Source organism: Balaenoptera acutorostrata, chromosome 2, assembly GCF_949987535.1.
Source record: "Balaenoptera acutorostrata chromosome 2, mBalAcu1.1, whole genome shotgun sequence".
Lineage (NCBI taxonomy): Eukaryota > Metazoa > Chordata > Mammalia > Artiodactyla > Balaenopteridae > Balaenoptera > Balaenoptera acutorostrata.
The window spans coordinates 29,630,725-29,658,477 of record NC_080065.1 but is presented as its reverse complement, the minus strand read 5'-3'; the positions used below and the strand labels follow the sequence as shown (position 1 = coordinate 29,658,477).

At 43.9% G+C, this 27,753-nt stretch overlaps 1 protein-coding gene across 4 annotated transcripts in view; it reads right to left on the bottom strand.

Annotated features, from left to right (window-relative positions):
- The window catches only part of PDZD2 (PDZ domain containing 2), a 372,691-nt gene that overhangs the window by 90,774 nt on the left and 254,164 nt on the right, over nucleotides 1-27,753 (bottom strand). For 3 of the 4 annotated variants that reach the window (XM_057540562.1, XM_057540563.1, XM_057540564.1), the window contains exon 3: nucleotides 8,271-8,772. In XM_057540562.1, coding sequence (XP_057396545.1) covers nucleotides 8,271-8,772 — 502 coding nt within the window. Of the gene's footprint in view, nucleotides 1-8,270; nucleotides 8,773-27,753 lie in introns of those variants that run through there. The other variant, XM_057540565.1, reaches the window with a different exon arrangement.

The following is a 27,753-nucleotide window of genomic DNA, read 5'->3' as shown; positions in this document are numbered from 1 at the left end:
TATTAATACTTCCAGGTCTGGTGTTAGGATTAAAGGAGACATTTATGGAAACAGGCAGCAGTGCTCCTGACATCTAGTAGATACATAATAAATGTTGATAGGTAACCATGTATGACTTACACATGCATATCGTATATGTTAAAAACATCACATTGAATTGAATCTCAAACTTCCTTAAAATATATGAATGAGATCTTGGGTAGGAGAAACCAAAACAGGAAATTCACCGATGAATCTGTGATCGACTTCTGCACGCATTGGTCGGTACACTATTTAAATGTATTAAAAATGCTTCAACAACTATAAAAATCTACCCCTTTTATTTTATTTATTTATTTATTTATTTAGGCCACGCCACAGGGCTTGTGGGATCTTAAATTCCCCGACCAGGGACTGAACCTGCGCCCTCGGCAGGGAAAGCGCGGAGTCCTAACCACTGGACCTCCAGACAACTGCCAAAGATCTATCCTCTTCAAAAACTAATAAAGGTGTCTAAGTCCTCTTGACTGTTAGTAGCTTTTCTGCTCTGGTTTATTCTCCATGTGACTCCATATTTCACGCCAAGGACACAAACATACACCCACTGCAAAATGTTTGATAACTGGCTGCTCAGAGAAACGAAAGCAAAAGCTTCTAAAGTGATTTATTTGGGAGTCTGACTTTAGGCTCATCCCAAAGTCCTTGTTGGCTCCAGGTATATAGGTAGGGGTCACAATGCATTCCTCAATTTTTAAAAGAAAAGCTATGTGTTTTCTCCATTCATTGTGAAGGTCCAACGGAACTGTGAAGGTCCAATACAGACAAAGCCAGCATCTCCCTAAAAATAGGCAACCTGCCCATTCAAGCTTCTTGCAAAAGAGGAAAAATGTGAAGCATTTAGAAAATCTGAACTGCATACTGTCAGCAACTAAAATGCAACGGTAAAAAAAGCAGATGTTGAACGGTCACTAATGTGCAGCAACAGGAACGTCTAGGGAAATTATTACCAGACAGAGACCTGTTGGGCTCTTTTCCTCACCCAGCGCAGCTCACAGGGGCTCCATGACTCCAGCAACACGCCGTGGTGCCAGCTGTCTCCTCCATCCACTGACCACAGGCCCACGAAGCCTGTCTGGCCAAACGTAACCGCGGAAGTCACTGGCTTTTCCCACAGTAGTTCATGAACTTGTCAACAATCCCTACACCATCCCATCGTCTCACTTTGGACTCCCCGGGTTTTGGTTGTTTGCCTCTGACCTCTGGAACACCTTTCTCTCTTTCCCATTTAGAAACAGCCTTCCTGGCCTTCAGAGTCTCTCACAGCTCCACGACTTCCAAGGAGCCATCCTTGAGAATCAGTGCTACCACGAGATAGCAACCTTCAGTGCTTCCGCTACACGAGACCCTATGCCTATTGGAGGACCCCGAAGAGAACAAAGGCAGGGGTGCTCCGGTTAGCTGTTATCCCGGCGTGCTGGGCATCCCACACCGGCACATGGGCCAGCCCTGTGGCCTCACGGTGCAGGTAACAAACGAGAGCCGACGGTTGCTTGACTTTTTTCCTTGGAAGATATGCCATGGCTCCTGGGGTCTTGAAGATGTGGGACAGTGTTCCTCCCTCCCCCAGTACAGAAAAGCTGTAGAACTCTTTCCCAAGAACAACACGGACCATTAGGAGAGCCCAGAAATAAGAAAACCCCTTTGGTTTTAGCCCAAGTTAGTTAAAACCTATCCATCCCTATTGCTAGTTACACCATCATCTTCTCCCGTCCTACCCTTCTTTTGCTAAACAGAACATGTTAACTATGGCTCACAGAGGATGTGCCAATAATTTTTAAATGCTTAGAAATAGTACTTGTGACAAGAAACATGCAAAACTACATTCACGGGGAAAGCAGAATGGCCTAAATGTTGACCCTGACAGAGGAGTTAAAGACAAGAGCACCCCCGTGCCCACTCCTCACCCCTGCCCCTGCCCAAGATGCACACAACTAGTTAAAAGCAAAACAAAAACAAAACACATATCTAATAGAAACGCCTTCAGAGGCCAGAAATGACCAGTCTGTAATACAGCCCCCAACTACACTAGTCCAGAAACAGATTTTCTTTTATCCAATAATATGATTTTCCCCCGACAACAGAGAGTAGAAACTATAAGGGGAGAATTCAAAGAAAATGATGCAAATTTCCTCACCCTGGAATTTCTTGATCATCTAATGAAGGAGCTCTGAGGAACACAAAGAGAGGCAGAAACAGGAAGAGGCAGATGTTATCGGTCTCAATTGTACAATTGTCAGTAGTAAATCTAGCTGCCTACAGCTGAAAGCAGCGCTCGGTTAAAAATAAAATCAGTGTCTAAAGTGTATCAGCCTAAAGCTGGCACCGGCCAAAAACCAACAGGCCAACTTAAAAACAATAATGTCAAGTATATTTCCAACTGCCTCCTTACAATTCCACTTAGGTATCCGCTACACACACCAGTAGGGTCAAAACAGGACTCTCGGGCTTCCCTGGTGGCGCAGTGGTTGAGAATCTGCCTGCCAATGCAGAGAACGCGGGTTCGAGCCCTGGTCTGGGAGGATCCCACATGCCGCGGAGCAACTCGGCCCGTGAGCCACAATTACTGAGCCTGCGCGTCTGGAGCCTGTGCGCGGCAACGAGAGGCCGCGATAGTGAGAGGCCCACGCACCGCGATGAAGAGTGGCCCCCACTTGCCACAACTAGAGAAAGCCCTCGCACAGAAACGAAGACCCAACACAGCCATACATACATACATACATACATACATAAAAAGAATGTAAGCAGACAAGAATATCATTAAAAAAAAAACAAAAAAAAACAGGACTCTCCTTCTTTCCCATCTCGGTGGGAATAGCAACATCATCTACTCGAGCTTAAGAGGATATGCAAACCAAAAACCCATGAATTGTCTTTGATTTATCCTTCTATTTCCTACACCTAAACCATGAGTGAGACAGAAAAGCTCTATTTGCAAAACGGATACACATTCATCTACCTCTGCTCCTCTTCCCTGACACCACCCTCGTCAAAGCCACCAGCATCTTTAGCTTGGGTTATCACAATGGCCTCCAATCTGGTCTCCCTTTTTATGCTTTACCTCTCACAAACCACTATTATCCATTACGCATCTAGGGTAAATGTTAAAAAATATATATATATCATGATGCACTCAGCTTAAACCTTTCGACAGCTCCCCACTAGACTTAGAATAAGGTCCACACACTTTGCAATGGCGAACATGAACCTTTGTAATCTAGTCCCATCCACATCTTCCACGTCACCTCCTAGTCGTCTCCCCATCACTCACTGTGCTGCGGTCTCTCTGCTCCTGGAATATTCTATCATCCCTGTCTTACAGCAGCTGCATGTGCTAGTTCCTCGCCGGAAACATTCTGCCCCCAGATTGTGCAGGGCTGCCCTTTCCTGACACTCAGTCTTTAGCTGAAACATGGCCTCTTCAATGAGGTCTTTTGCCGACGACACCCAATATCAATTTGCCCTCTGCCCATGTCACTGCGGGGCCATCTTTCACGTCACTGTTTTACTTTATTTATCGTACTTATGGTCAGCATCTAACATTCTGATTTATTTTCTTACGTATTGCTTGTGGCCCCTTATACGTGACAAATGCCGCAGGACAGGAACTTTATCTCTCATTTACAAATGGGTTCTCCAGCAGCTAGAACAGTGCCTAGCACATAACAATACTGCATAAATGTCACTGAATTAACAAATAGAGAATGTTTATCCACTAATCCTAGGGTTCTTCAAAGTTATTGAGACTGACGTTAAGAAGTTTGCCCAGATGGGAGACCTGCCTGTTTGCCAATGTTCAGCGCGTGAACACAGATCCAGTTGTAGAGATGATTGAGTTCTGAAACAGATCCTGTCTAGACAGAGGGCTTGGGCCTTTGCTTCCTTTTACATTGGCTTAAAGGGCAATGAGACTCTGTCAGCCTGTTGAGAAAAAGCCAAACCACGCAAAATTGGACGCTACGGACGTCTGTATTAATGTTGTCAGAGTGCTACCCTTTCCTGTAAACCGCCAATTACTGTGTGAGCTCACACGTGCATCTCTTCACGAAGGCACACAGAGGGATTTATTTACCAAAACAGGGGTGGTACATTAAAGGGAGCGGCCTCGGCAGCATTTAAATGACCTCATCTGCTAGAACCCAAAATAAAATTTTATAACAGCATCTTTGCCCCAAATGTGAGAAGACACATCATCCAACTAGAATTTCACTGCAGTAAATGCTCTGGCTCCAGTTGCAGCCCTATTTTGAGACTGTTTGCTTATCCCTTCTTACTTAGAATGATCAGTAAGAAATGAAGAATCATGTCATCATAATGTCAGAGTTGAAATCCCTTAGTCATCAGACCAAAATGCTCAGTTCGTAGGTAAGAAAACTGAAGCTCAGAGAAAGGACATGGCAGCCTGAAGGCCACAGAGCTGGGAATGGAAGAACCAGGGCTGGAACTTGGTGTCCCATCTCTCAGGCCTGGGGCTCCCCTGTGCCTTCATTAATAAATATCTACAGAGCACCTACAGGTGCAAGGCGCTGAGCTGGGACTGAGAGAGCAAAGGCTCAGAGGCAAGAGTGAGCATGGCCTTTTGAAAAAGACGAACTCAGCCAAAGTCAGGGAGGAAGAAAGCAGTGAGAAATGGGGGCAAAGAGTTAATCAGGAATCAGGTGATGAAAGGGCCTCACATGCTATGTCAAGCCAAGGTATTTGGGTATCACCCCAAGGGCAAAGTGGACCACCAGATGGTTTAAGCTTTAGCGCACATGCGTGTGTACATGTGCGTGCACGCTTGCGCGGTAAGATTTGTTCTTTAGAAAAGTCCCTCTGGTTGCACTGGGGACAGTGGATGATGGGATGAAAGCGGGAGCAGTGAGAAGGGTGGGAGACTACTGTGACCACACAGGTGAGAAATGAGAGCAGCCTGGCCCTGACCTAAAGCTGCCGGAGGGAGCGCAGAGAAGTGGAGCAGACAGAGATCCTAAAGGGGGCAGGAGGTGACAGGATTGGTGACTGACGGGAGGTGGTGTAAGGGAGAGGGCAGCGTTCCCGCTGACTCCACGATGCCAACTGTCCCAGTTTGCCTGGGTGAAGGCGTTTCCCAGGATATGGGGTTGTCAGTGCAAAACCAGGGAAAGTTCTGCACAAACCAGGGCTAGTGGTCACTAGTTGAATCTCAGGTTTCTGGCTTGGGCAGCTTTGTGGATGGTGAGACCTGGAATGTTGGAGCAGGCTTGGTGGTGCTGGAAAGCAATGCATCGAGTTTCAGGCATGATGTGAAATATCTAAGATTGGAGACATCCTGTATGTGGTTGGTAGAAAGCTCGAGGGCTCAGGAGAGAGGTGAAGGCAGACATGAATTTCGGAGACATTACCATGTAGAAGGATATAAGTTCACCCAGAGACCATGGGGACTTCCTAGAAGAGGACCATCCTGCTGCTGCTTCTGCTTGATACAAACATCAGGGACCACCCAGGAGAAGTCCTCAGTGAGATTCTCCTTCTGAGTTTCACATGCTTTCCTGCAGATTCAGACCCGGGGAAGCCTTTCTGAGGTCTCTGCTGAACCACTTACAGGAAAGAGGTCTGGTACTGCACAAGGTGGATTTTGGGTACTAGGGTAAGACCACAAATGGACCCGTAGACACACACACCAGCTGTGAATAAACTCTCCTGACTGGCAAACGGTAGAATTCTTTTTTTTTCATTGTTACGTGCCTAAGTTTGGTTGTATTCATTTTCACTATGCAGCATTACAAAAATACACATTATGTATATGTCACCTTGGATGAGTAATGACCTTTACTAGACAGAGAGTAAAGAATTTTGAACTCATTTCTAAAACTGCTTATCTATGTCCTAGGAGATTCTTGTGCTTTAGAAGACGGGCCCAACTTTTTAAAAAATTAATCTGTTTGCATGTGTATCATTACGTGTTAATATTTTACAGAAACAAGCCATTTTTTAAAAGGAGGTATTTGTTAAAAGGAAATATGTTTCCTATAGGTCCGTTAAGGCAGAACAGAATATAGAAAAAAAGTCTGAGGATTTATTTTCCTGTAAGAAATAACAGTCTATGAAAAAGAAGTACCTGACAAATAAAAATGGTCTGAATGATGATAAGCCTTGTCTGTAATTTATTAAGTCTTTGTAGATATATTAAATCATTAAGAAAGCAGAAACGGAACAATGCTGACACGTCTAATCTCCCATTATTCAAATGGAATGGAATTTTACCCCAAGGCTTAAGAGGTAAATAGCTAATTTTTGTTTTTCTGGAAATTCCATTTTAGCATGACCTTGGGCTCGTCCTGGAGTAAAAATATAAATCTATTCATCCCAAGAACCTAAGGAGACTTCTGTTAGGTCTATTGGTCCCAGTTTGGGTGACACCAGGGTGTGGAGGAAAGCTGTGAAGATCTATTTCTTGCCAACCCTATCGATCCCAGGTAAATGCATCTAATGAGGTTATTTCTGGGGTTGAAGAGGGTACTGAAATATTCATGCCTGAGAAGGTGTGTGGCCCATTCTGACTTTCTAAGACCAAAAGTACAATCCAGGGTCAATAATCAGCCTATAGATTTAGAACAGTTATGAAGAATTCCAGATGGCAAGTCTCTCCTTGCTATAGGCATGGGGCTTCAAAAACAAAAATAAAAAATCCCCAAGGTAATAGATCATGGTTTGGTTTTTTCACCCTTCATTTGTATCTTCTTGGACATTTGACCTTGAGTACAAAAACCAGGCAAAGGAACTCTGGTATGTGCAGTCTTAAGATAGTCTAATCCAGAAATTCAAGTTTATGTTATTGCCTTCAATTAGGATGAGTAGAGGATGGTATTCTCTTAGAAGTTTGGTGTGGCGTTTTTTCTTTTAAAATCATTCCAAATAATTTCCACTGTGTCCTAGGCCAGATGAAAACCTATTCTTTGGACTGAATGTGTGAGATTCCACCCTAAACTTTGGTACCTTAAAGCTTCAAAATGAACCAGTACTACCCACTTGTTTTTTTCACCTTAAGCTTTCTGCATATTCACAATCATCAGAAGAAAAAAATCATATCAAGATATAGTATTCATTGATAATATTATACACATTATAATATTTTTATTGCCCTGAATCCTTTTTGGGGGGAGGGGCATAAAACAGGTAGAAAATAATAGAAACATTAATTTTTTCTTCTCATTTGTTTGTAAATTCTATCTATAAATATACCTTCTCTGTGTAAGGCTTTATGATGATCACCCAGCTCCTCAAATGAAGGAACATGGTCCCTTAAGAGAGGGGTTATTTTGATTCTTCTCAACCCATTATACAGATTGGCTACAGTTGCAGAAATATGCATGAAATAGCCTTATTAGAAATTACATTCACTCCTAGGGCACCATTTCCCAGGCTGCAAAGCTGAACTCGATACTTTCTCTGTGCCCATTTTCCATCTTTCCAACTTCCTCTTTCATCCTTAGAGGGCATCTCCTGAGTCAGAAAAGAAACCAGTCAGGAACCATCTAGCTAGTTACTGCTTTGTTAGGAACCCAGAGGAATACCTGGCCAAGAGGATTCTTGGAACAAGCACTCTGACCCTAAAGAAATGTAACTTAACAAGAGAGTGTTGGTTATAATGGGGGAAACGATATGAGGCTAGAAGTGTGTCTATCACCATTCAGAACTAGACAACATCTGCTTTGCCTTTAGGTGAGGGCAGCTCTGACCATCACAGCTGGATATCATAGTATCAGAGATTTCTGTGAAGTTTCCAAACTTCACTGGAATTCAGCAATATAATAATACTATCCCATGAAAATGTCACTGGTTTTGAAATGTTAAAAATAAAAGCAGATGCTTCCCTGCAGGTTGGACATCCTTCCTGTGTAATACCAAGGCTTGGATATTTATGCTATCAGTGGTCACCAGGAATTCTTGGCCTTGCAGTGGCAATTCCACTGGTGACAGCAGTGATAAATAATGATGCAGTTCAAGTACTTTATCTGGGCCTCATATGACTCAAATTATACCACAGAAGGCTTGAATTTTCCACTTAGGATCACTCGACTAGCTCTTTATTTAAGTGTGATAAAATGACTTGGTTTTTTTGTTGTTATTGTCATGTCCTGTGATCACTTATCTTAATAAATCTTTCAGTTTCTAAATGCAAGGTCATCTTAGATGTATTTTCCAAACCTTAAATGCAACTGCAAACAACATTTCATTGAAAATTCAGGTTCTACCACCAAAGCAAACCTTACCCGTGCCAGGCAGTCGCTGGATTGGAAGTCTGTCTTCCCAGATTTTGAGAAGCGGCGTCTGTCATTGCTTGTGGGCAGAGGGGCGTCCGTCTTTGCAATCCTAGGCTCTGTCCCTTTGTCTAATTCCGACCTCTCTAGAGGGGATCCAGCCACCTCCTTGAGCGAGTCTGGGCCATTTTCTAGCTCAAAAACATGACCGTTTCCCAGTTCAGGGTCCAGGCCGTTGTCCAGTTCAGACACAGGGTCACTGCCCAACTCACAGCCAGTGCTGTTCTTGGATTCTTCAGTGGCTTTGTGGGTAGAAGGCCTGGCAATGACCCCAAACTTTCTTGCTCTTTTCCCCTTTTTCACAGTTCGGTCCCCCAGCTCCAAGGCAGGCGTCTCCCCTGGTTCGGAGCTGTTGCTACTGTTGCCGTTATAAGGAGAATGGACTTGGTGCTTGAAGCGGCGCAGCATGATCAGGTAGATGAAGCCGCCATTCCAGCACTGCTCAGCCAGGTAACTGCAACGGACAGAGCGGGGTCAGAGAGGGGCTGGTTAAAACCCTCCAAACATCCTCCAAGAACAATGCCGCGGGTTGACGCATCTGATGGCCCACACGGGACCCATGTGACTAAAATCCTGGCCAAGTGATTGAGGCACTAAGCTTCTTAAAGAGGCTCCGCACTTCATTCGCTCTTTTAATCTATTTAATTGTTGATGCTAAAAATAACCCCCAAACAAACCAAAAAACCACCATGAACTGGAAATGACTCATGAGAGTACCCTGCGAAGGTAGTCAGAGAAGGATTTTTCTATTAACAGAGCCAATCCTAACATATCATTAAAAAAAAAATTATTCTCCATTCGCTCAACAACTTGTTGCATCAGAATGATGCCAGCTTCCCATTCATAACATTATGATGGGATAGCACTGCGAGTCCCCAGGGGAAAATGGATAAAATAGATTGGGGGAAGTGTACAGTTCTGCTCGCAGGATCAAAAAATCAGCTGCATGATGCAAACTATTATATATAGAATAGAGAAAAAACAGGGTCCTACTGTACAGCACAGGCAACTATATTCAATATCCTGTGATAAACCATAATGGAAAAGAATATGAAAAAGAATGTATATATATGAATAACTGAATCACTTTGCTATACACCAGAAATTTACAACAGAAATTAACACAACATTGTAGATCAAGTACACTTCAAAAAAAAAAAAAACAAGCCACAGATTGGGAAGAGCCAAAGTGGAAAAAAAAATCGACTGCACAAGAGGAACCTTTGCCTCACAGCAGTTAAAGGGAAAAAAAGATCCTGAGTTGGCGGGGTGGGGGGGGGGCGGCGGGTAGAAGGGGTTGGCTGGTATTAAGATGCAGCCAGGAAAGAAGCGCAGCAAGTGTGTGCGGCATGAAATGAGGATCAGGTGCATTTCTTGGTAATGGTTCTAGTTTGGTGGTTCATAGCACACATGAAGTGTCATTTCCAGTCTGGGCATCACATGAAGGGGAACACTGACAAAGTGGAAAACACAGACATAGGGCAACCAGGACAAAGACGGCTGCTGGAAACTGTGGCAACCAGGAATAGTGGGAGGAAGAAGGGATGTTTAGCCTGAGGAAGATGAGGGCCAGGGTTTTCACATGTATCTGAGGACTGCCAAACACTCCGAAGCAGGAAATCATATAAATCAGATAATGCATGTGAAGCCTGACATACCATGACTCCTCCAGGTCTTAAAGAATAACAATAGAACTTCAAACGAGATGAGTAATTAGCGGCATCCAGGACCAGATCATTAAAGTTTCAGCAAAGAAAACACTTGCTCAAAGTCAGGAAGCCAGGCTGGGCTGGATCTCCCACCAGTGCCCCCCGAGATAAGGAAGCACAAACCCCAGATGAACCCAGGCGATGCCTTCACCACTGGGATCTTGCCACACACTACACGTCACTGGTTCCCAAGCAAAGAATGTCAACCACCAAATCCTTAACGAGTCAGACCTGCTTCCCAGCTTCACGCCCCACAAAGAGAAGGCCTGGGGCTATGTTGCCTACATCTTCAGTGCAATGTGGAAAACAGAACTTTTCCCAGTATACCAAACCAGGCTTGAGAGCTGGGGCAGTCAGTATGTGGGAAGGGGGCCAGGTCATAAGGAGAGGTGACCAGTCGTGTTTGAAATGTTCTAAGTTCTGAGCCAAGGGCATATATTCCCCCTACCTAATGGTCAGGGCAATGCAATGAAAGTGACTGTCTAACCGAAGAAGAGAACAATTCTGAATTTTTGCCTTGGAGTAAAATGAACAAGAGAGAAGAGTCCTCAAACATCAACCAAAGCTAGTAAAAACTTTCTTTGATCCTGGGCTATAAGCCATGGAAATGAACTTACACATAAAAACCAGGTAGATAAAAGATACTGTACAGACTTCAGGTTGTTCTGTGAACTACAGTGAGATGAAGAGGCATGAAGACATTTCTAGACTGGAATCTAGAAATTGAAAATGAATCCTGGTTCTCCGCACCATTTTTCTACAATTAGATTAGATTTTACTTTTTGAATTGTGTATTTTTTTTCCATACTGGATAAAGTCTTTTAAAGATATAAAATCATAAGAGTAATTAGCCAGGTTGTAAGGGTTTCCTCGGAACAACCACTACTATTAATCCAATACACATGCTCAGATGTTATGAAAAACAGGAGGTGGTAGGAAAAACAGGACCAGGTTGACAGTTAGACACCCAAGTTTTTGTTATAGCTTTGGCCCAACCATGTAAAACAATGGCAATTACACCAAATTTCCATTGACTGATGAATGGATAGACAAAATACAGTATATCCATATAAGGGAATACTATTCAGCAGTAAAAAGGACTGAAGTTCATGCTACAACATGGGTGAAGCTTGAAGCATCATGCTAACTGAAAGATGCCAGGCCACAAAAGGCCATATATCATTCCATTATTGGACGTGTCCAGAATAGGCAGATTCATTGAGATAGAAAGTAGATTAGTGGTTGCCAGGAGCTGGGGGGATGGGAGAGAGAGGAGAATTGAGACTGACCGCTAATAGGTACAGGTTTTTTGTGGGGGGGGGGGTGATGGAAATGTTCTAGAATTAGATAGTGGTGATGGTTGCACAACATGGTGAATATACCCACTAAACTGTACACTTTAAAATGATGAATGTGATGTTATGTGAATTATTTCTCAATTAAAAAAAATAACAGCAAATGTAATAATATTGGCCAAGTTTTGAATTTATTCTTTGAGTGGATGCTCCTTAAGAACTCTCTTGACAGAAGAAGCAGTTGAGGCTCAGAAATATTAACTAAATTGCCCAAGTTCGCATAACTGCCACTGGTAGACCCAGGTCTATCTGCTTCCCAACCATGCACGTCCTCTGTGCAGTTCTGCTTCTTAAATCATTACCATCCCTGTGCTTCAGTTTCCTCATCTGCACAGTGAAGGTGTTAAAATAGATCATCTCTAAGTTGCTTTCGACTTCCAGGGATAGGAGGAGCAAGCCATCCCAGTGACAAGGATAAAACAAAAACCTGGAAAAACAGAAGCAGTCCTTTCATGTCCAAGTCATCCTAGGCCTCCAGGACATTTACCATCAACCTGAAAAAGATTTCACCTGGAGAGGCAATTCCTCTAAAACTGCTTTTGGGACTCTACTTTTTGTACTAAAACTCTGGACAACTTGATTTGGATTGTCCACCGGGACCTTCTTTTCAGTACCAAAAAGGCTGGTCCATTGTTTTGGAGTACAAGATCTTGAATATCTTTCCCATCTCTACTCTCACGGGCATTCCAAGAACCTTGGAAGGTTCCATGACTGACAGTCTTTTATTCCTTCAGGATCCACACTCAGCAAAATTACAAAGCAAGAGGAGTTTATCTCTAGTTTTGCACCGTCTCCCTGTCCTTCCCTGGCTTCCTAGCAATAAATAAGATCCTGACACCTTCAGGGAACTGTATGGCAGGTTACTGTATTCCTTCCTGGACACTGTATTTTCTAAGGTCATCCCGAAGGCAAAGTGTAATGAATGAATTACGGACACCTGTAGCAAGTTAGTGAAAAAGAGACTATTAGACAGTGGGTAATTTTCTTACAATTCTTTGAATCACCTTAAATGTAAGGCTGCCACACCCCTCTCCATCTGTATTTAAATGACTTGCCTAACTTTTCCTGCACCTGCCTGGCTCATTCCTACTTCCAAATCCCCTTTTCTGTTCAGTAGGATTCTTACCCACCATTAGAATCTTTAAACTTCAAAGTCAACATCAGAGAAACCAGAAACGAAATACAATCACGTGACTTAGAAAAATAGAAGGTCTCCTCTTCATTAACAACAGGTAAAATTAGCTTTTCAGAAGCTTCTCTACCATACAATTATTTTTTGGTTTCTTCCAAAAATTTGAAACTGTCCTCTGGCATGTAAAATTATTCACTCAATTCAATTAAAATTTATTTGATTTTGACCATCCCAGGCTGGCCTTAAGATAAACAAGGAAAGGCCAGAAATGAGGGTCTGAGCTCTAGCCTAGAACGCTCCCTCTGGAATGTGTTGTGGTTCTTCATTTCACTCGGCCTTTGCAAGCATTGTGTCTGGCTAGATCCCTTCCTCCTCCTTTCCCTCAAAAAGTGCTTTATCCAAAGGAAAGTTTAAGTACCTTCTCTGTTTCTTGATGCTGTCATAATTCTGGAGTCTGGGTTCTGCAGGGGTGGGAGCCTGGTAAGGGGTTGGCAGGTGAGATTGGATGTTTGGAGGACCTGAAGGGATAGAGCTGCCTGGAGTCTGAAGATCAAGATGGATATGGGGCAGGAGATAAGAGAGAGGCAAAGACAGGAGAGATGCTGGAAGGCCAAAGACACCCATTATTTACTCATAGTCTGATTCTATCAAAAGAGGGCTGGAGGGAGCTGTACAATTTTGATATTCGGGACTGTTTTGCCAAAGCCCTTGGAAGGGGCGATCTCCAGGTGCCTCTGGAAATCATCTTGGGGCTCCAGCCATCGATCACTGATGCCTGGCGCATGGTGTGAACCCACAGAGGGGTGCCACCAGGCAGAACCGTGGGCGCACGTGTGCGTGTAACTCAGAGGAACTGGATTGCCATTGCCGGACCCTGGCCTATACTACAGGGGCTTGTATAACTCAGAGAACACATAAAAGAATTCTGGAACTTTTCACCAAAGCAGCTATTCTTACTTCATCTGAGTATGTCAGGTCCCCAGTACAGACAGCAGGAGACTAAACACTGACTGCAAGAAGATGTTTATCGACAAGTTATTGTATCAGGGTCTGAGTTTTCTAGAGCGAGACGAGCTGCTAATAGCCACCCTGTCTAACACATAGGACAAACAGAGATCGATTGTTCTTGCCTATGATTTCCTCTCGCCTAAGAAGTAATGGGAGGCTGAAAAGCTGTTTGTGGTCCTTTGAAAACCTGCTAAACCTAATTAATCCAGAGGGCTGTCTGAGGTTATAAATCTGTAGGTTCCCAGAGAACAATAGGCTGAGAGGAAGTGTTAAATATATAGATTAATTCCCCAGTGAAGTCTTGGCTGGGAAACAGAGGGAGGCAAGTTTGGACAGCTCTCCAGGAGGGGATGGGAAGATGATAAACATCATTTCCCTGACTCATTTAGGAACTAGGTTCCCCAAGGGTAGTCTCCCTCGGGTGTTGCCTACCAGCTACCTTGAATTTGGGGCATGCTTCTCCCAGATTCTACGACCCTCCCTAGAAAGAGCCAAACTTTCTTTGGGGGACCCCGAAGGCAAAATTTGGGTGCTGACTATCATGCTGGTAAGAGTGACCGATACCCTTGGTGTGCTCCTAAGTCCCCTTCTGTAGAGAACTCAGTCTCCTTCCTCGCTAGTTCACAGAGGGGTAAGTTAGCTCTGAGCAGGCGGAGGAAGGTGGGACTTAGGCACCAATGAGGATTTGAAAATAGATCAGCGTCTAGGCCTAGTGTAGAAGTAACTAGAACGCCGTACTCCAACTGCTGGGTAGGGGAGGTAACTGAGGAAGCCAATTTTTACTAGTTCTCACCTCCTATTCAGCACAAATGCCTGGGTTCAGCGACTCTCCCCTCCTCTCTCTTATCTGGAGTCCAGAGAATATGAATAAATGAATATGTTCTCTTTAGTATAAAATGTGTATTTATTATTTTTTTATCATAAAATTTGGATTGAGATACACAGGTTGAGAGTGAAGAATCAGGGTGAATATTTGAAAAAAAATCTTTTTTCCGACCTATGATACAATGTTAGCCATTCGAACCCAAACCAAATGATCAGCTACCAAAACCTGCAACCTCCACAGGATGTAGCAGTGAAATTTAAATCATACCCATCTATACACCAGGACAGAGGTCCACATTGCCCTAGGGGACCTGGGATGTGGGGAAGAGGTGCAAATATGCTATCCTCTGGCTACTGCTATTTCTATGAATAATAAACTGTCTTTCATCCCTGATCCAGGAATCTTCTATCTTCTGCTGGCATCCGTGGAACTGTGGCAGGCTAACTCGTTAGCTTACTAGTTGGGTAAAATCATAGTTCTTGACATGTAGCAGAACAATACACCGCCTAACTCAGTTTATAATTGATCTTGTTCCCCAACATCAAGCTTATCAAAGGAGCTCAGTGACATATTATCCTTCACACCAGTGACTAAGAAATAAAACTCAGTACATACCTTACATCAAAACAATATTGAAATTAAATCTTTCAGGTGGAATCAAACAGGTGGAATTATACTAAGAGGAGTCATAAAGAGAGTGGGTGTTCTAGCCTCTGACTCCACAAATACTGATTAAATTCAGTGTGTCAGCCTGGAAGGCAGCAGCTACATTTGTGTCCATCAGCATTAAGTATACACGGTTCTGCCCTCACCCTGCTTAAATTTCACCTCCCACAACCACTGGCTGCAATATCCATTCTGTGCTGAAGCAAGAGCTGGTTCTCTTTTTGTTTGCTATGAAGAGCTTCTGGATGTAAAGGGGTACAGGTAGGGGGGACACTGCAGAAAAATACTCGATAAAAAGCAGCTAAATCATTTGATCACTGAAAAAATTATTTTGATTTCCATGCAACAAGGTATCATTGATTTTCATATTTATCTTAAAAATTCACCTCTCAAACTAACAAGATTAATTTAAATTCACCACCCTCACAGCAAAGTATCTCTACACGCCAGGACGCATTCCACATTTTCAACTCCAATAGAGCTTTAACAGGAAGGAACTAGAAGCGTGGCCCTTGCTATCATGTTGCAGTAAGTTTACATGAAGTTTCAGTTTTCCTCCAAGGTTTTCTTGTACCTCATGTCTTTATGAATCAATAAAAGCTTTTTTAAAAGCACCCATACACATTTGGGAAATAGGAATTCAGAAGCTGAATTAAGGAGAAAATGCCTGATCAACAATAAGAACTGACCTTTAAAACATACTGCAGCGATACTGCCCCACAAAAGACAACCTCTAGGCTTCTATTTGCAAACGATCGCATTTCTTTATTCAATTACTGTGAGTGAATCAGGGTTTCTTGCGACTACATGAGGTCAACCTGTAGTCTATCCAGAATCCAATTAGAACTTCAGCCACACAGCTTTGCTAACTCACACTGATGATGTTGGTCACATTTTCCCTGGGGGCAGAGGGCATGCAGGTAAAGTCAGACTTTGCTGTACATAAATGAATCAATTTCACCTCATGAGGGAACTGATAAGCTCCGACACTGTACAAAGGAACTCCTTTCACTTCCTTTTCACTCATGACATAATGCTATTTTTTTTTTTTTACAGAATTACTACTTGCTCATTACAAATTCATTCATTCATTCATTCACTCATTCGACAAATAGTTATTGAATATCTACTATATGCCAGGCACTGTTTTAGGCATTTGGGGGTACAGCAGTGAACACACTGATGCCCGTCTTTGTGGAGCTCACAGTTTAGCAGGGGCAGACAGACAATTAAACAATAGACCTATTAAAATAAGCATCCAAATAAATAGTATGTTAGAAGGTGAGATGTGCTATGGAAAATGGAAAATATTGAATAGGATAAAGAGGATTGAGTATGCCAGGAGCTGGAAGAGTCAGATTGAAATTTTAAGTATGTTGAGCAAAGACTTGAAGCAGATGAAAGAGCTGGCCACGCAGCTGCCTGGGAGAAGACGTTCCAGGCAGAGGCAAGAGCCAGTGAAAAAGTGGTAAATTGGAAATGTGCCCGGTGTGTGTGAGGAGCAGCGGGGAGGACAGGGTGAGGAGGAGAGTAATGGGGAGGGGGCGGTGAGGTAGGAGAGATACCAGGGGCCAGTCTATGCAAGACTGTTGTGAAGACTTGTGCAAAATGGGGAGCAGTAACTCCCCTGAGCAGAGGAGTCACGTGATATGTAGTCATGATGTGGAGTCATGTGATGTTTTAAAACGATCCCTTCGTTTCTGTGTTGAGAATAGACTATTGGTAGAGCAAGGGTAGGAGGGAGACCAGATATTCGATCATCTTCAGAAATTCCAGTGACAGAGAAGCTGGCTCAGTGCAGAGTAGCAGTAGAGAGGGTTAGAAGTGGCCAAAATCGTGATCCGTTTTTGAAGGCAGAGTCAGCAGCCTTTGCTTTTGGATCTGACACAGGGTGTGAGAGGAAGGTGGTGTCTAGGTGTTTGGCCTGAGCAACCAGAAGGATGGAGTTGCCATCACCTGAGGCTGGTAGAGTAGCCTTCTGTGCGGTGGGGCTATCTGACCTATTCTGATGCACAGATCTATTCTGGAGTTACGTTCTGGACGAGCTGAGTTTGAGATGCTCGTGTGGTGGTTGTGTGGGCAGCTAGATATCTGAATCTGGATGTTGGAGCAGAGGATTGGTTTGGAGATAAAAAATTGGGAGGTGTCAGAATATCGATGGTACTTAAAGCCTCCTGAAGATAAATTCCTTTAGGTGGACTTTCTGGGTCCAAAGTTCTTGCTGGGTCAAAAGCACAGTCAAACGTTTTGTATGTGCTTCCAAGCTTTTCTCTAGCAAGGGGTATGACAATTTAGAATCCCACCAGAAGTGTCTTAGAGAACCACTTGTCACTCGTTTTAATCTCTGCCAGTCTGATAGTCAAGAGCTACCTCACGTCCTAATTTGCAAGTCAGTAATGATTAATGAGGTCAAAATTCTTAGTATTTCTCTGCCTTCTTTGAAAATTGCCTATTTATGCCTTTGTAAAGATCTTCATTTTTGTATCCTCACAGTCTAGCACAATCACTGGCACATATTAAGCACCACAAAAAAATGACTGGTCAATGAAAAGATCCCTTCTATTTAAAAAAAAAAAGACGCTTTTTTTGGTAAAATGACTGTACTGAGGCATATTTTACATCTCATATAATTTATCCATTCAAGTGTACAATTCAGTGATTTTTAGGAAATTTACCAAGCTGTGCAACCACCACCATAAATCAGTTTTAGAACGTTTTCACCACCCCGGTAAGATCCCTCGTGCCCTTTTACCGTTAATGCCATTCCCAGTCCAGCCACCACTTTCTGTTTCTATAGATCTGCCACTTCTGTACATTTCATATAAATGGAATCATACAATACATGGTCTCGTGTCTTGCTTCTTAAAAGCAACTCCTTTTTAGTAGATCCTTAGTCACCAGACTTCACCTCCTTCTGCATCCTCTCTGTCATTTATATCGTACAAAACCTCGATTCATGCAAACATGCTGTTTTGATATCTTTCTCACTTTCCTTCAGATCATGCTCAATTATCCCGAGGAGACAGCTTTCATGGCTCTGCCAGCATCTTACCCATCTTTTCCCCTCACATTATTCCAGGGAATACCCACCATTCCTTCCAGGTTACGCTAAAAAGCCCCTGGTAGCCTCTTCAAAGTTCCTCCCGTGACAGCACTGAAGTGAAGGACGCATTCTTTCCCATTTGGCCTCCTAGATTTTCCTCACTGTTCCAATATCATCATAAACCAACTCTGCTTTAAAAGGAAATCCTTCCTCATTAATGCTAACCAGGCATGGATTCCAAACACCATTCAAATGTAATAGTATATAATGTATATCATATGCTAATATATTCATGTTACTCTGCATTTCATTTTTTCATTTTTATTTTACAACTGCATTGCCTTTTAAATTTTCTCCATGTTATTTTTTGTTCAGGACAGATTACCAGGGACTACAGGACCCAAAGTCTCTTATGTACTTCTTTTGCCTGGATTGGTGCTAAGGAAGCTTCCATGTCTTTCCTATGCCCTGCTCACTGGCCAGCCAAAGACACTTATTTTACATCACAGAGGTCTCTGCTATGACTTGCCCCTGGGGGCTGAAGATAGATCAGGTCTGAGAAAGAGAAAATCCAAAGCAGCCCACTCCCCATGCCTTGAGCCTTACCTGAGATCCACCATCCCCTCCCAGCCCTGCCAGGTGCATTTCCTATGGCAATTCCTGTGCTTCTCCACATATGGTGTTGCCCTTGGTCTTGCCTTGGAAGAGGCTACTATCAATACTAAAGGGTAACTGAAGCCAAACTTTGCGTCCCAAAGGCTATGGTCAGTCATCTTCTAGACTCAGAATCACCAAGCCCTGAAAAATGCATTAAAGATGACCCAGGGACTGAGTTCCATACTGTCCCTGCCACATCTTCCTTGCCCCTCCACGGTGAAAGCTGCTGGCAGCTATGAGAATTAGTAACACGCATTCTCCCTTTCTGTCCCTCTTCCCACAAACCAACTGCATCTGAGTTCACAACCAGCCAGTAATCCTCAAGTCCTCACCGTGCACCATTCAAAAGGCACCACCCTCTTCCCTTCCCCAGAGGTGGCGCTAAAAGAAGGGAGACTCCTGGGGGGCCCGTGCATCTCTGAACGCACATGCCGCTAGTCAAACGCTAATTCAAACACTGATGAAATGACTGTGCCCCCCACTTCCCTCCCCTTTCAAGTGGATCCAACTGCATCTTGAAACAATTTCCCCAGCTTGTCTCAATCCTTCCAGGGTCCGTTCCATTGGCTTGGCCAGAGCCTGCCCCTACCTCATGCCAAGCCTGGTTTCACTTATGTCAAAACAGCTTCCATCAAAATCATGGGCTTCTTTTTCGAATTTCTTTCACTGTTTTTCAGCAGCGAAAAGATACTTAAATTGCAAAATGACTACCTCCATTAATGTGTTCTGGCTAATGCCAGGCACTGTTCTTCTCCTGAATCTCTTCTACATAGTGTACTGTGGATTCTTTAAAATCTGACTTTCTGTTTTTCTTTCTTCTCAAAGGCTCTCTGGCAGGCATGGTAGGGCTGAACAGGTCTCATGATTTACAAAGGTTCATGTAGACTGACTTTCTTAGTTTTACAACCTTCTTCTCCAAGCTTCCTTAGAAGCTGGATTTGTTGGATATTTTCCCTGTTTTTCATCCATCTGCATGATCCTCTAAGACTCTTCTTAGTTTGGAGGATTTTAGTTATAAGAAAGCCAAATCAATAGAACTCTGGCCTAGAAAAATAGATAAGCCAAGTCCTTATAGATGTGGTCTCTGGCCTAGAAAAATAGATAAGCCAAGTCCTTATAGATGTGGACAGAACAATTTTAAACTCTGGGCTTCCAATCAGTATACTCTTCATGTGTCTGTTGACCAGTTGTAACTGTGACACTGTTGACATTTGTGGTCCCTGGTTCTTAATTATGTGCAGACAAGGAAAATGCACAGGCATTTTGTATTTATCTACTGGGATTTTTAAAATAACTGCAAGTGAAGCATTAAAGAAACCATAAATTATTGGGTGCACAAGCATAAACACTGGCGTGAAAACGCAAAGCTTGCTTTTAATGGTGTGTTTATGTTAGAAGCGCCAAAAACTAATACGAATTATAACAGACAAGGGGAACGGGTACCAATATTGATTAACTTTATACGCTGTGTATTAACTACACACAAACATCACCTGGATCCATCTTTGAGAGATGAGAAAACAGGCTCAGAGAGATTAACTTTGCTGGTATAGGTGGAGCTGAGATTCAAATTTCCATCTGACTGTAAACAAACCCAGGCAATGACCTTGGGATTTAGTGTGTGCCCCATCCTAATGTTCATTATGACCAGGTTGAGAGAAAGAAAAAGGGCAGCAACTTCTAACTGCCGAAGAAGCCTCTCGCCACATGAATATTGTAAGGGATTCCGCTTCAGTGGTATGTTAACACCCAAAATACGTCCCACACCCATAAGAAAAGGGGCCTTAGGGAAAATAAGAGGTATTTTCAGGTGGGCCCAGAAGGCAGGTGAATACTTGGGAGGGGTGAGGTGGTCTCTCAGTGTGGGTAGAAGAGGCCAACTACCCCAGTCCTTCTCTCTGCCATGAGCTGGATGCAGACAGTCCCCGAGAGTCCTGGAGAAGCAAAGGCGACACTTCCTCAGATTACCCAGAATCAGAGGACTACAAGCCAGCCTGGGGTCCCAGTGCAGCCAAGGTCCAACACAGCGGCTAACACGAGCTACGCCCTCCAAGGTAGGCCTCCCCCCTCGGGGGCGCCCTGAACCGTGGCCACCTTGCCTCCCTCCCTGCAGCCCCGTGGCGCCTCCACTCCAGACCCGGGCCTCTCAAGCAGACTGCGCGCCGGACACCTCCCTCTCTACACGGAACCGCCCCTCCTGATGGCAGGCAGTCTGCGTCCACCTCTGGCTGTAAACAAGAGGTGTCCTAACACCGCATCATTGTTCCTGTGGATCCTTGTGGAAGATAACGTGATGTCAGGTGATGACGGGCCGATGGAAATCAGAAGAAGGGAGGGGCAGGCAAATCCCCAGGCTGAGGTGCCACTCAGATGTCCCTTCAAGGAAGGACTTCGAGGAAGGTCCAGTGGGTGAGTGTGTCAGTTAGCTCACGACCTCCGGCTGCGAGCTTCATCAAGGTCCGGCTCAGCTTTCAGGTCAAGGTCACGCTCTTTTGGGGCAGTTCGTGGCCAATGGCAGGCAAGATGGAGAGGCTAGGCCTGACCGTTTCCACCCGGGGAGACTCCTCTAACGGGCAGGCTTGGCTCCAGGGCCCCTGTGAGGCTGACCCTGTCACAGCAGCACTGTCAGTACCAGCTCCCAGCCACACCTGCTCCCTCCCTGTTCCTTCCACGGATGTTTTCCCAGCACACGTTCTGCACTCTTAGCTCTAACTCAGCCTCTGCTTCCTGGAGAACCCAATGTGAGGAAGGGCGATAGGATGAGAATAACAAAATATTTCCCCAAAAGGAGATGTTGGGAAATAAGAGTAGCCAAAAAAGTCCTGTCAGGAATGGGTAGAACTCAGCTAATCTGAGTATAGAAGCGGCCAGCAGAGCATTCTTGAGAAGTCAAGTTGGATGACTGGCATTCACAAAGATTTCCTTTAAATCTGTTGGCTGGTAACAGGAAAAACCAACAGCAAAGAGCTTTTTTGGAGTGAGGCTCTGTTTACACTATCCCTAAACAGCTTCATCAGAATTCACCCCAATATCAACCATTTGGAGCAAGATCTCATTTGGTTCAGGTGTCAGCACTGCTGCTTGGGCCCTCGGGCAGGACACTGTACCTCAGAGATGAATCCCTCAGTCTCATCTACCTGTGGGGTTGTTGGGAAGATTAAATGGGATAATGGACTAAGCCGGCTTTCCCACCAGGCGCGAAGTACATGTCAATAAATGTCAGTTCCTTATGCTTTCAGAAATTTGCTAGGTGATCATAGGTCAACCAGTTAAACTTGTTGGTGGCTAATGTCCTGGACAGAATCCCCAGAAGGTGAATGCACAGAGGGGAGTGGTCAAAGCTGATTCTGTGCTTGGAATGGGGCAAAGAGAACCACAGTTAAGTCAGGGTGAAAAGGCGTCCCTGGGAAAATCAAGTTCACAGGGGTAGGCAGAGAGTCAGAAATGGATTCCAAAATGAAAGATCTGGAAGAGTAGGGCCTTAGATGCTGAGCCTCGTTGACCCAAGACAGAGAGGCTTCTTGAGGGTCTCCTGGACCTAAGTCATCCCAGCAAGAAGGATGGGTATGTGTGTGTGTCGGTGTGGGGAAACCAGGCTATGGGGACAATCAGCACAGAGTATGGCCGGTTGCAGGCCATATTCTCTGCCAGAGACAAGAGACAGATGTCTTTCAAAACACAGACCAGCGGTGGCCTCTTGTTTCGCTTCCATGTCCATCTGGCCAGTGTCAGGCTCCCAACTCCCAGAGCAATTGCAAGCTTTCTGGCCTGACCTGAACTCTGAGGATATTTCCAGAGGTCCTGGAATCGCCCCAAAACTCAGGGTGGAGTCTGGGAGGCTGCCCATCCCAACCAAGCTGTGAGATGGGCTGACCCCTGAATATTTTGTAAACTATGCCGGCTGCTCACAGTGATACAAGCAACTGCCACAAATAAATCAGATGCATGTGTGTGCGAGGAGAGACCTCCTCTCCCAGCACCCACTCCCTCCTGACCTACCTTTCCTCCATCTGTCACAGGTATCTGGATGATACATCTGTCACAGGTATCTCCCTTCTGGTTCAGATGCCTCCTTTAAAAGGGCCTCGTTCATTTTGCTGAGGCAAGAGTTTCAAAAGCCCAGTTGTTTTAATATTAAATATTTCAATATATGACAATGCCGTGAGACAGTCAACATTCTGTCTTTTTACATGTCGAGAGAGGGTCTCTCTGCAGACACACGATTTCAGCTCTAGGGGAAAACATTTCCAGCGTGAACAGCCAGCTCCGCTTTTGTATGAGGTGTAAGCAGGTGTGGGTGTTTGAGTCACATGCATGTTTTAGAATATTAGGAACTCAGTTCGTTACCAAGTGCTCTCAACAGGAAAGAGCTGGCAGATGGCACATACTAGACTTGGAACCCTCCTACTTAGAGCAAACGGAAAACATCCAAAAACAAAATCAGAGCCATGGGCTGGCTTGGAAAAATAAACACCCCCCCCCAAAGTTATTTCTTGAATTGCACACCAGGAAGAGTGTGATCTGGAAGAATCTGGAAAGGGGGAGAAACAAAAGCATTGACCAGAGGACCTTCTCGAACCTCTGGGGGAAAAAAAAACCACATGAGAGTTTTCCACTGTGGCACTGTTCCCTTTAGACTCCCAAATATTTCTCACAGATAAAGGGGCATCTTAAGTGTTCTAGCTCCCCACACTGAGGAGCAAACTGCACCCATTTTTCACACAGATGGGAGCTTTAGGAGGGGTCCCAGGTCAGGGGTCGAAGCACCCAATTCGCCAGATACTTAAAGGACTCAACGTGGGCTCTGGGAAAGGCCCAGGACACGGTGTTGTTGAGAAGAGAGCCACACTCCATAACTAGGGGATTTTTCTGCTCTGGTTAACACTTTTCATCATGAGTTCTCTTCAAAGATTTCCTCCTAAAAGACTGACTGCAGTCTTTTAAAATCAGCTGTTATGGACTAAGAGCATCAAGATGAGATTTATTTATTTGTTTTTAATTTTATTTATTTATACAGCAGGCTCTTATTAGTTATCTATTTTATACACATTAGTGTATATATGTCAACCCCAATCTCCCAAGATGAGATTTATTTAATTACTCTCCCTGTCCAACTTCCTCCAAGGGCTTACATATTGGCACCACCTGTCCTCAAAAGAGCGAACCGCCCCCCCGCCAGCACTTTGAGCAAAAGGGGGTGATTCCAGATAGGACTTAAAGAAAAGTTAACTTTGACAAAAGGAGATCTGGGGGAAATATCGATTTTGCTGTTTCTTAAAGAACTGAAAAGCAGGGTTCTCTAAATGATCAGGCACCAAGTTTACAAGGTCCAGTTCCATTTGAAACATCTTCAAAAAATATAAAAAACTATGTGACTAAGTCCAAAGAGGCCTCTCACGGGCTCTTTCCAATGGCTAGAGTTCCAGATCGAAGAGTTTACAAAGAAGAAAATGTCTGTTTTTTAAAGTTTAGATGCCCCGATTCTCACTCTTCCTCTGGCAGAGGTGAGGGATAGAAGGAAAAAAAGAAAAAGCAACTGAGAGGAAGAGCAAATAAGAACAGTGAGTTTTCAGATTTCATTCTTTTCTTAAATCCCGGTAGGATGAATTAATGGAGCTGTATTTTAAATGCCCTGCCTCAGATTTCAAGGCAACACAGAGACTCCCTCAGAAAACCCCCAATCCAGCTCCATGGATGAATGTGGAGGTTGAAGAGGGAAAACACAGAACTCCTCCCCCAGCCCCACCCCCAGTGGGGAGGCCCGAGTGAGGCGCTCAACAGCAGACCCAGAAGGGAGTTGGTCTTGTGCCAGGGAATGGATTTTCTCTGAAAATTAAGGAAATGATAGGACAAGAATAAGGTTCAAAAACTGAGTGCAGGCGTCGGGCTCAGTGCTAACAAAGCAGTGAATAAGGCAGTGGATCCCTGCCCTCAGAGCTTTCACAGTCTACCTGCAATTAATTTTTAAAATTAGGGGCTTCCCTGGTGGCGCAGTGGTTGAGAATCTACCTGCCAATGCCGGGGACACAGGTTCGAGCCCCGGTCTGGGAAGATCCCACATGCCGCGGAGCAACTGGGCCCGTGAGCCACAACTACTGAGCCTGCGCGTCTAGAGCCTGTGCTCCGCAACAAGAGAGGCCGCGACAGTGAGAGGCCCACGCACCGTGATGAAGAGTGGCCCCCGCTCGCCACAACTGGAGAAAGCCCTCGCACAGAAACGAAGACCCAACACAGCCAAAAATAAATAAATAAATAAATAAATAAATAAAATTAATGTTAGTTATACAATTATATGTGTCAGTGTCAGTTATACAATTAATCACATAGATTATTGAAACAATTTTATGTAACATGAAATAGTAATATATAAATAATACATACTAAATTTATTCACTGTGAAAGTAAATGTTTAACAAAATAATATTAATATATAAAATAGTAAAAAATACATAAATTTATATCCTATAAAGTTAAAAATAATATTAACTATATGAAGACTCTTCCAACAGAAGCACAGGTTACTTCAGAAGCTTCTAAAAGAGAGACTGGCCTGCTTTGGGGGTGGGTGTGGACAGGCAAGCTTCCTCAGGAAGTACCAGGGGTTTGAGGTCCAGCATGAGTTAGCTGGGCTGGGAGGAGGCCAAAGAGTGGGGTCTGGATGGATGGTAGAGGCAAGAGGATCCAGGCAGAGAGGTTAAGAACAGGTTTAGGGCTGTGGGCCTGGAATCTGACTGTGAACTCTAGCTCTGCCTCAAACTGGAGATGCAATCACAGCAAGCCTCTGGGTTGAAGAGTGTCCCCGCCAAATTCATGATGTCCATCTAGAGCCTCAGAGTGTGACCTTATTTGGAAACAGGGTTTTTGCAGATGAAATTAGTTAAGTTTCCAGAGAAGAACATACTGGTTTAGGATGAACCCTAAATCCAGTGAAAGTGTCCTTCTAAGAGTCAGAAAGGAGCCTGGAGAGACCCAGAGAAGAAGGCAGTGTGAGGATGGAGGTAGAGATTGGAGTGATGCATCTACAAGCCGAGAGATGCTGGGGGTTACCTGCAACAGCTGGCAGCTGAGAGAGCGGCGAGGGACACTCTCTCCCTCGGAGCCCCCAGAAGGGAACAACGGTGCTCACCACTTGATTTCAAAATGCTAGGCTTCACAACAGTGAGAAAATAAGTTCCTGCTGATTTAAGCCTTGGAGTCTGTGGTGCTTTGTTAACGGCAGTCCCAGGAACAAATGCAGCCTCCTCCCCATCTTTTAGCTTTGCCAAGACGTTTTGATTCTTGGACTTCTTTCGTGATAAGATGAAATCTTGTAAAACCTCTAAGATCTGCTTAAAGTAATTTTTATCATGTTTTGCATGGTATGACAAAAGAAATGGTCACATGTTGAGGTATGGGGAAGTCATTCTGGCTCATACGTGAGTTGACCTGAATTTTATGGTCACAGCCTGCTCCTGTGGCTGTGGTCTATCAAACATACATTGTACATCTGCTTTAATTATTAAATGAAAGGGTGCATTGACCGGAAGTAAAGAACGTCCATGTAAAAATAAAGATTAAACGCCTCCCTTCCTGAGATGCCAATGCTGGTACCCCTTCAATGGTAAGACTCCCTTCCAGGCGCCAAGGCCATACTGACTCGCTATGTATGTGCTGGTCTTTTTTTTTTTTTCTACTTTGAAAGAATGTATCCCTGACTTGTTTGATGTTCTTTGTTCTGACAAGATATAAAACTGTGCTGAAAACCGTGCTTCTCTGGAGTAGTTCCTCAGAGTTGTATGAGAGGCTGTCTTCCGGGCTATAGTCCTCAGTTTGGCTCAGATCAAACTCCTTCCTGTTCCTATTATAGATTGTTTACTGATTATTTGTGTCAACAGTTATATAACAACGTGATTTTAAATAAATATATTAGATATGCTAGCCAAGAACTTAAAAACCATCTTTAAAAATATCAAGACAAATTTCCCTATTTCACAAGGGATGTGCACTGTTTCATTTCCTTCAGATTAATCCATAAGACCAAACATGATTTACTGACGCAAATTTAAATAATATACGTCATTTTAAAATATTTAAAAGATATATTTTAAAATACAGAGAAAAGCTACCTATATGTTACCTATGGCATCAAGAATAGAAAAAAACCCCAGCCATTTAAATTCTTGGATGTTCAGAAGTTTTGCACTTGAATTGTATGAAATGTTCTGGTTTGTTTTTCAAATAATGGTGTTTGGTATCTAGATGACAACATGAGAGATTTCCAGCTGCAACTGCAACCACTTCTCAACACATCACAGGGGTGAATACTCTTTACTCCAATAAATAGCAGCTACATTGGATAGAACGAGAGACAGCTGTCACGGATGACTTTTGATCAGATGAACGTAACCTAAAGGTCCAGTGGAGATCATCTTGAGGAGAATCATGACTGCTACACTGTTTGTTAATTCGAGTCACCTATCCCCTATCCTTCTTGTCATTCGTGACTCATTCAAAGCACAGCAAACAAAGACATTACCAAGCAGGGGAAATGAGTTAGGACCACGCAATGGGCAAAACCACTATGGTGGCTAGAGCCGGTCATCTGTGAGATGAATTGGGTACCTGAGTCATAAGAACACCGACTATTTTCCTGTTCAGCACCCGCTTTGAGATTCTCAAACCGTCTTAGAGGGAGGAATGTTTAAGCAATTATTTTATTTTCTGATTTTCAGCGATGCATTTGAAGCTGACTCCCTGACCACCTTTAACAGCGTGAACTTCAGAAATGCCTCTGCCAGCTCCGGGTAACCTCTCAGTCACAGGTTTGTGAGGGTGGCATCTTGCCTGAGGGTGGGATCTTGCTTTCACAGTCAACCTGTGATCTTGCGGTACAGTGAGCTTCAGAGAGCTTGAACCACCGATCGGTGATTTGCCTCTGGGTCAGAGCCAATGGGCATTAACTGTGCTATCATTTCAGCCTCTCTCCTCACTAGACACAATTCAGAGGGTATTTAGAAAGCAAACAAACCCAATAAAGATGTCAATGTGTACTGTCCATGT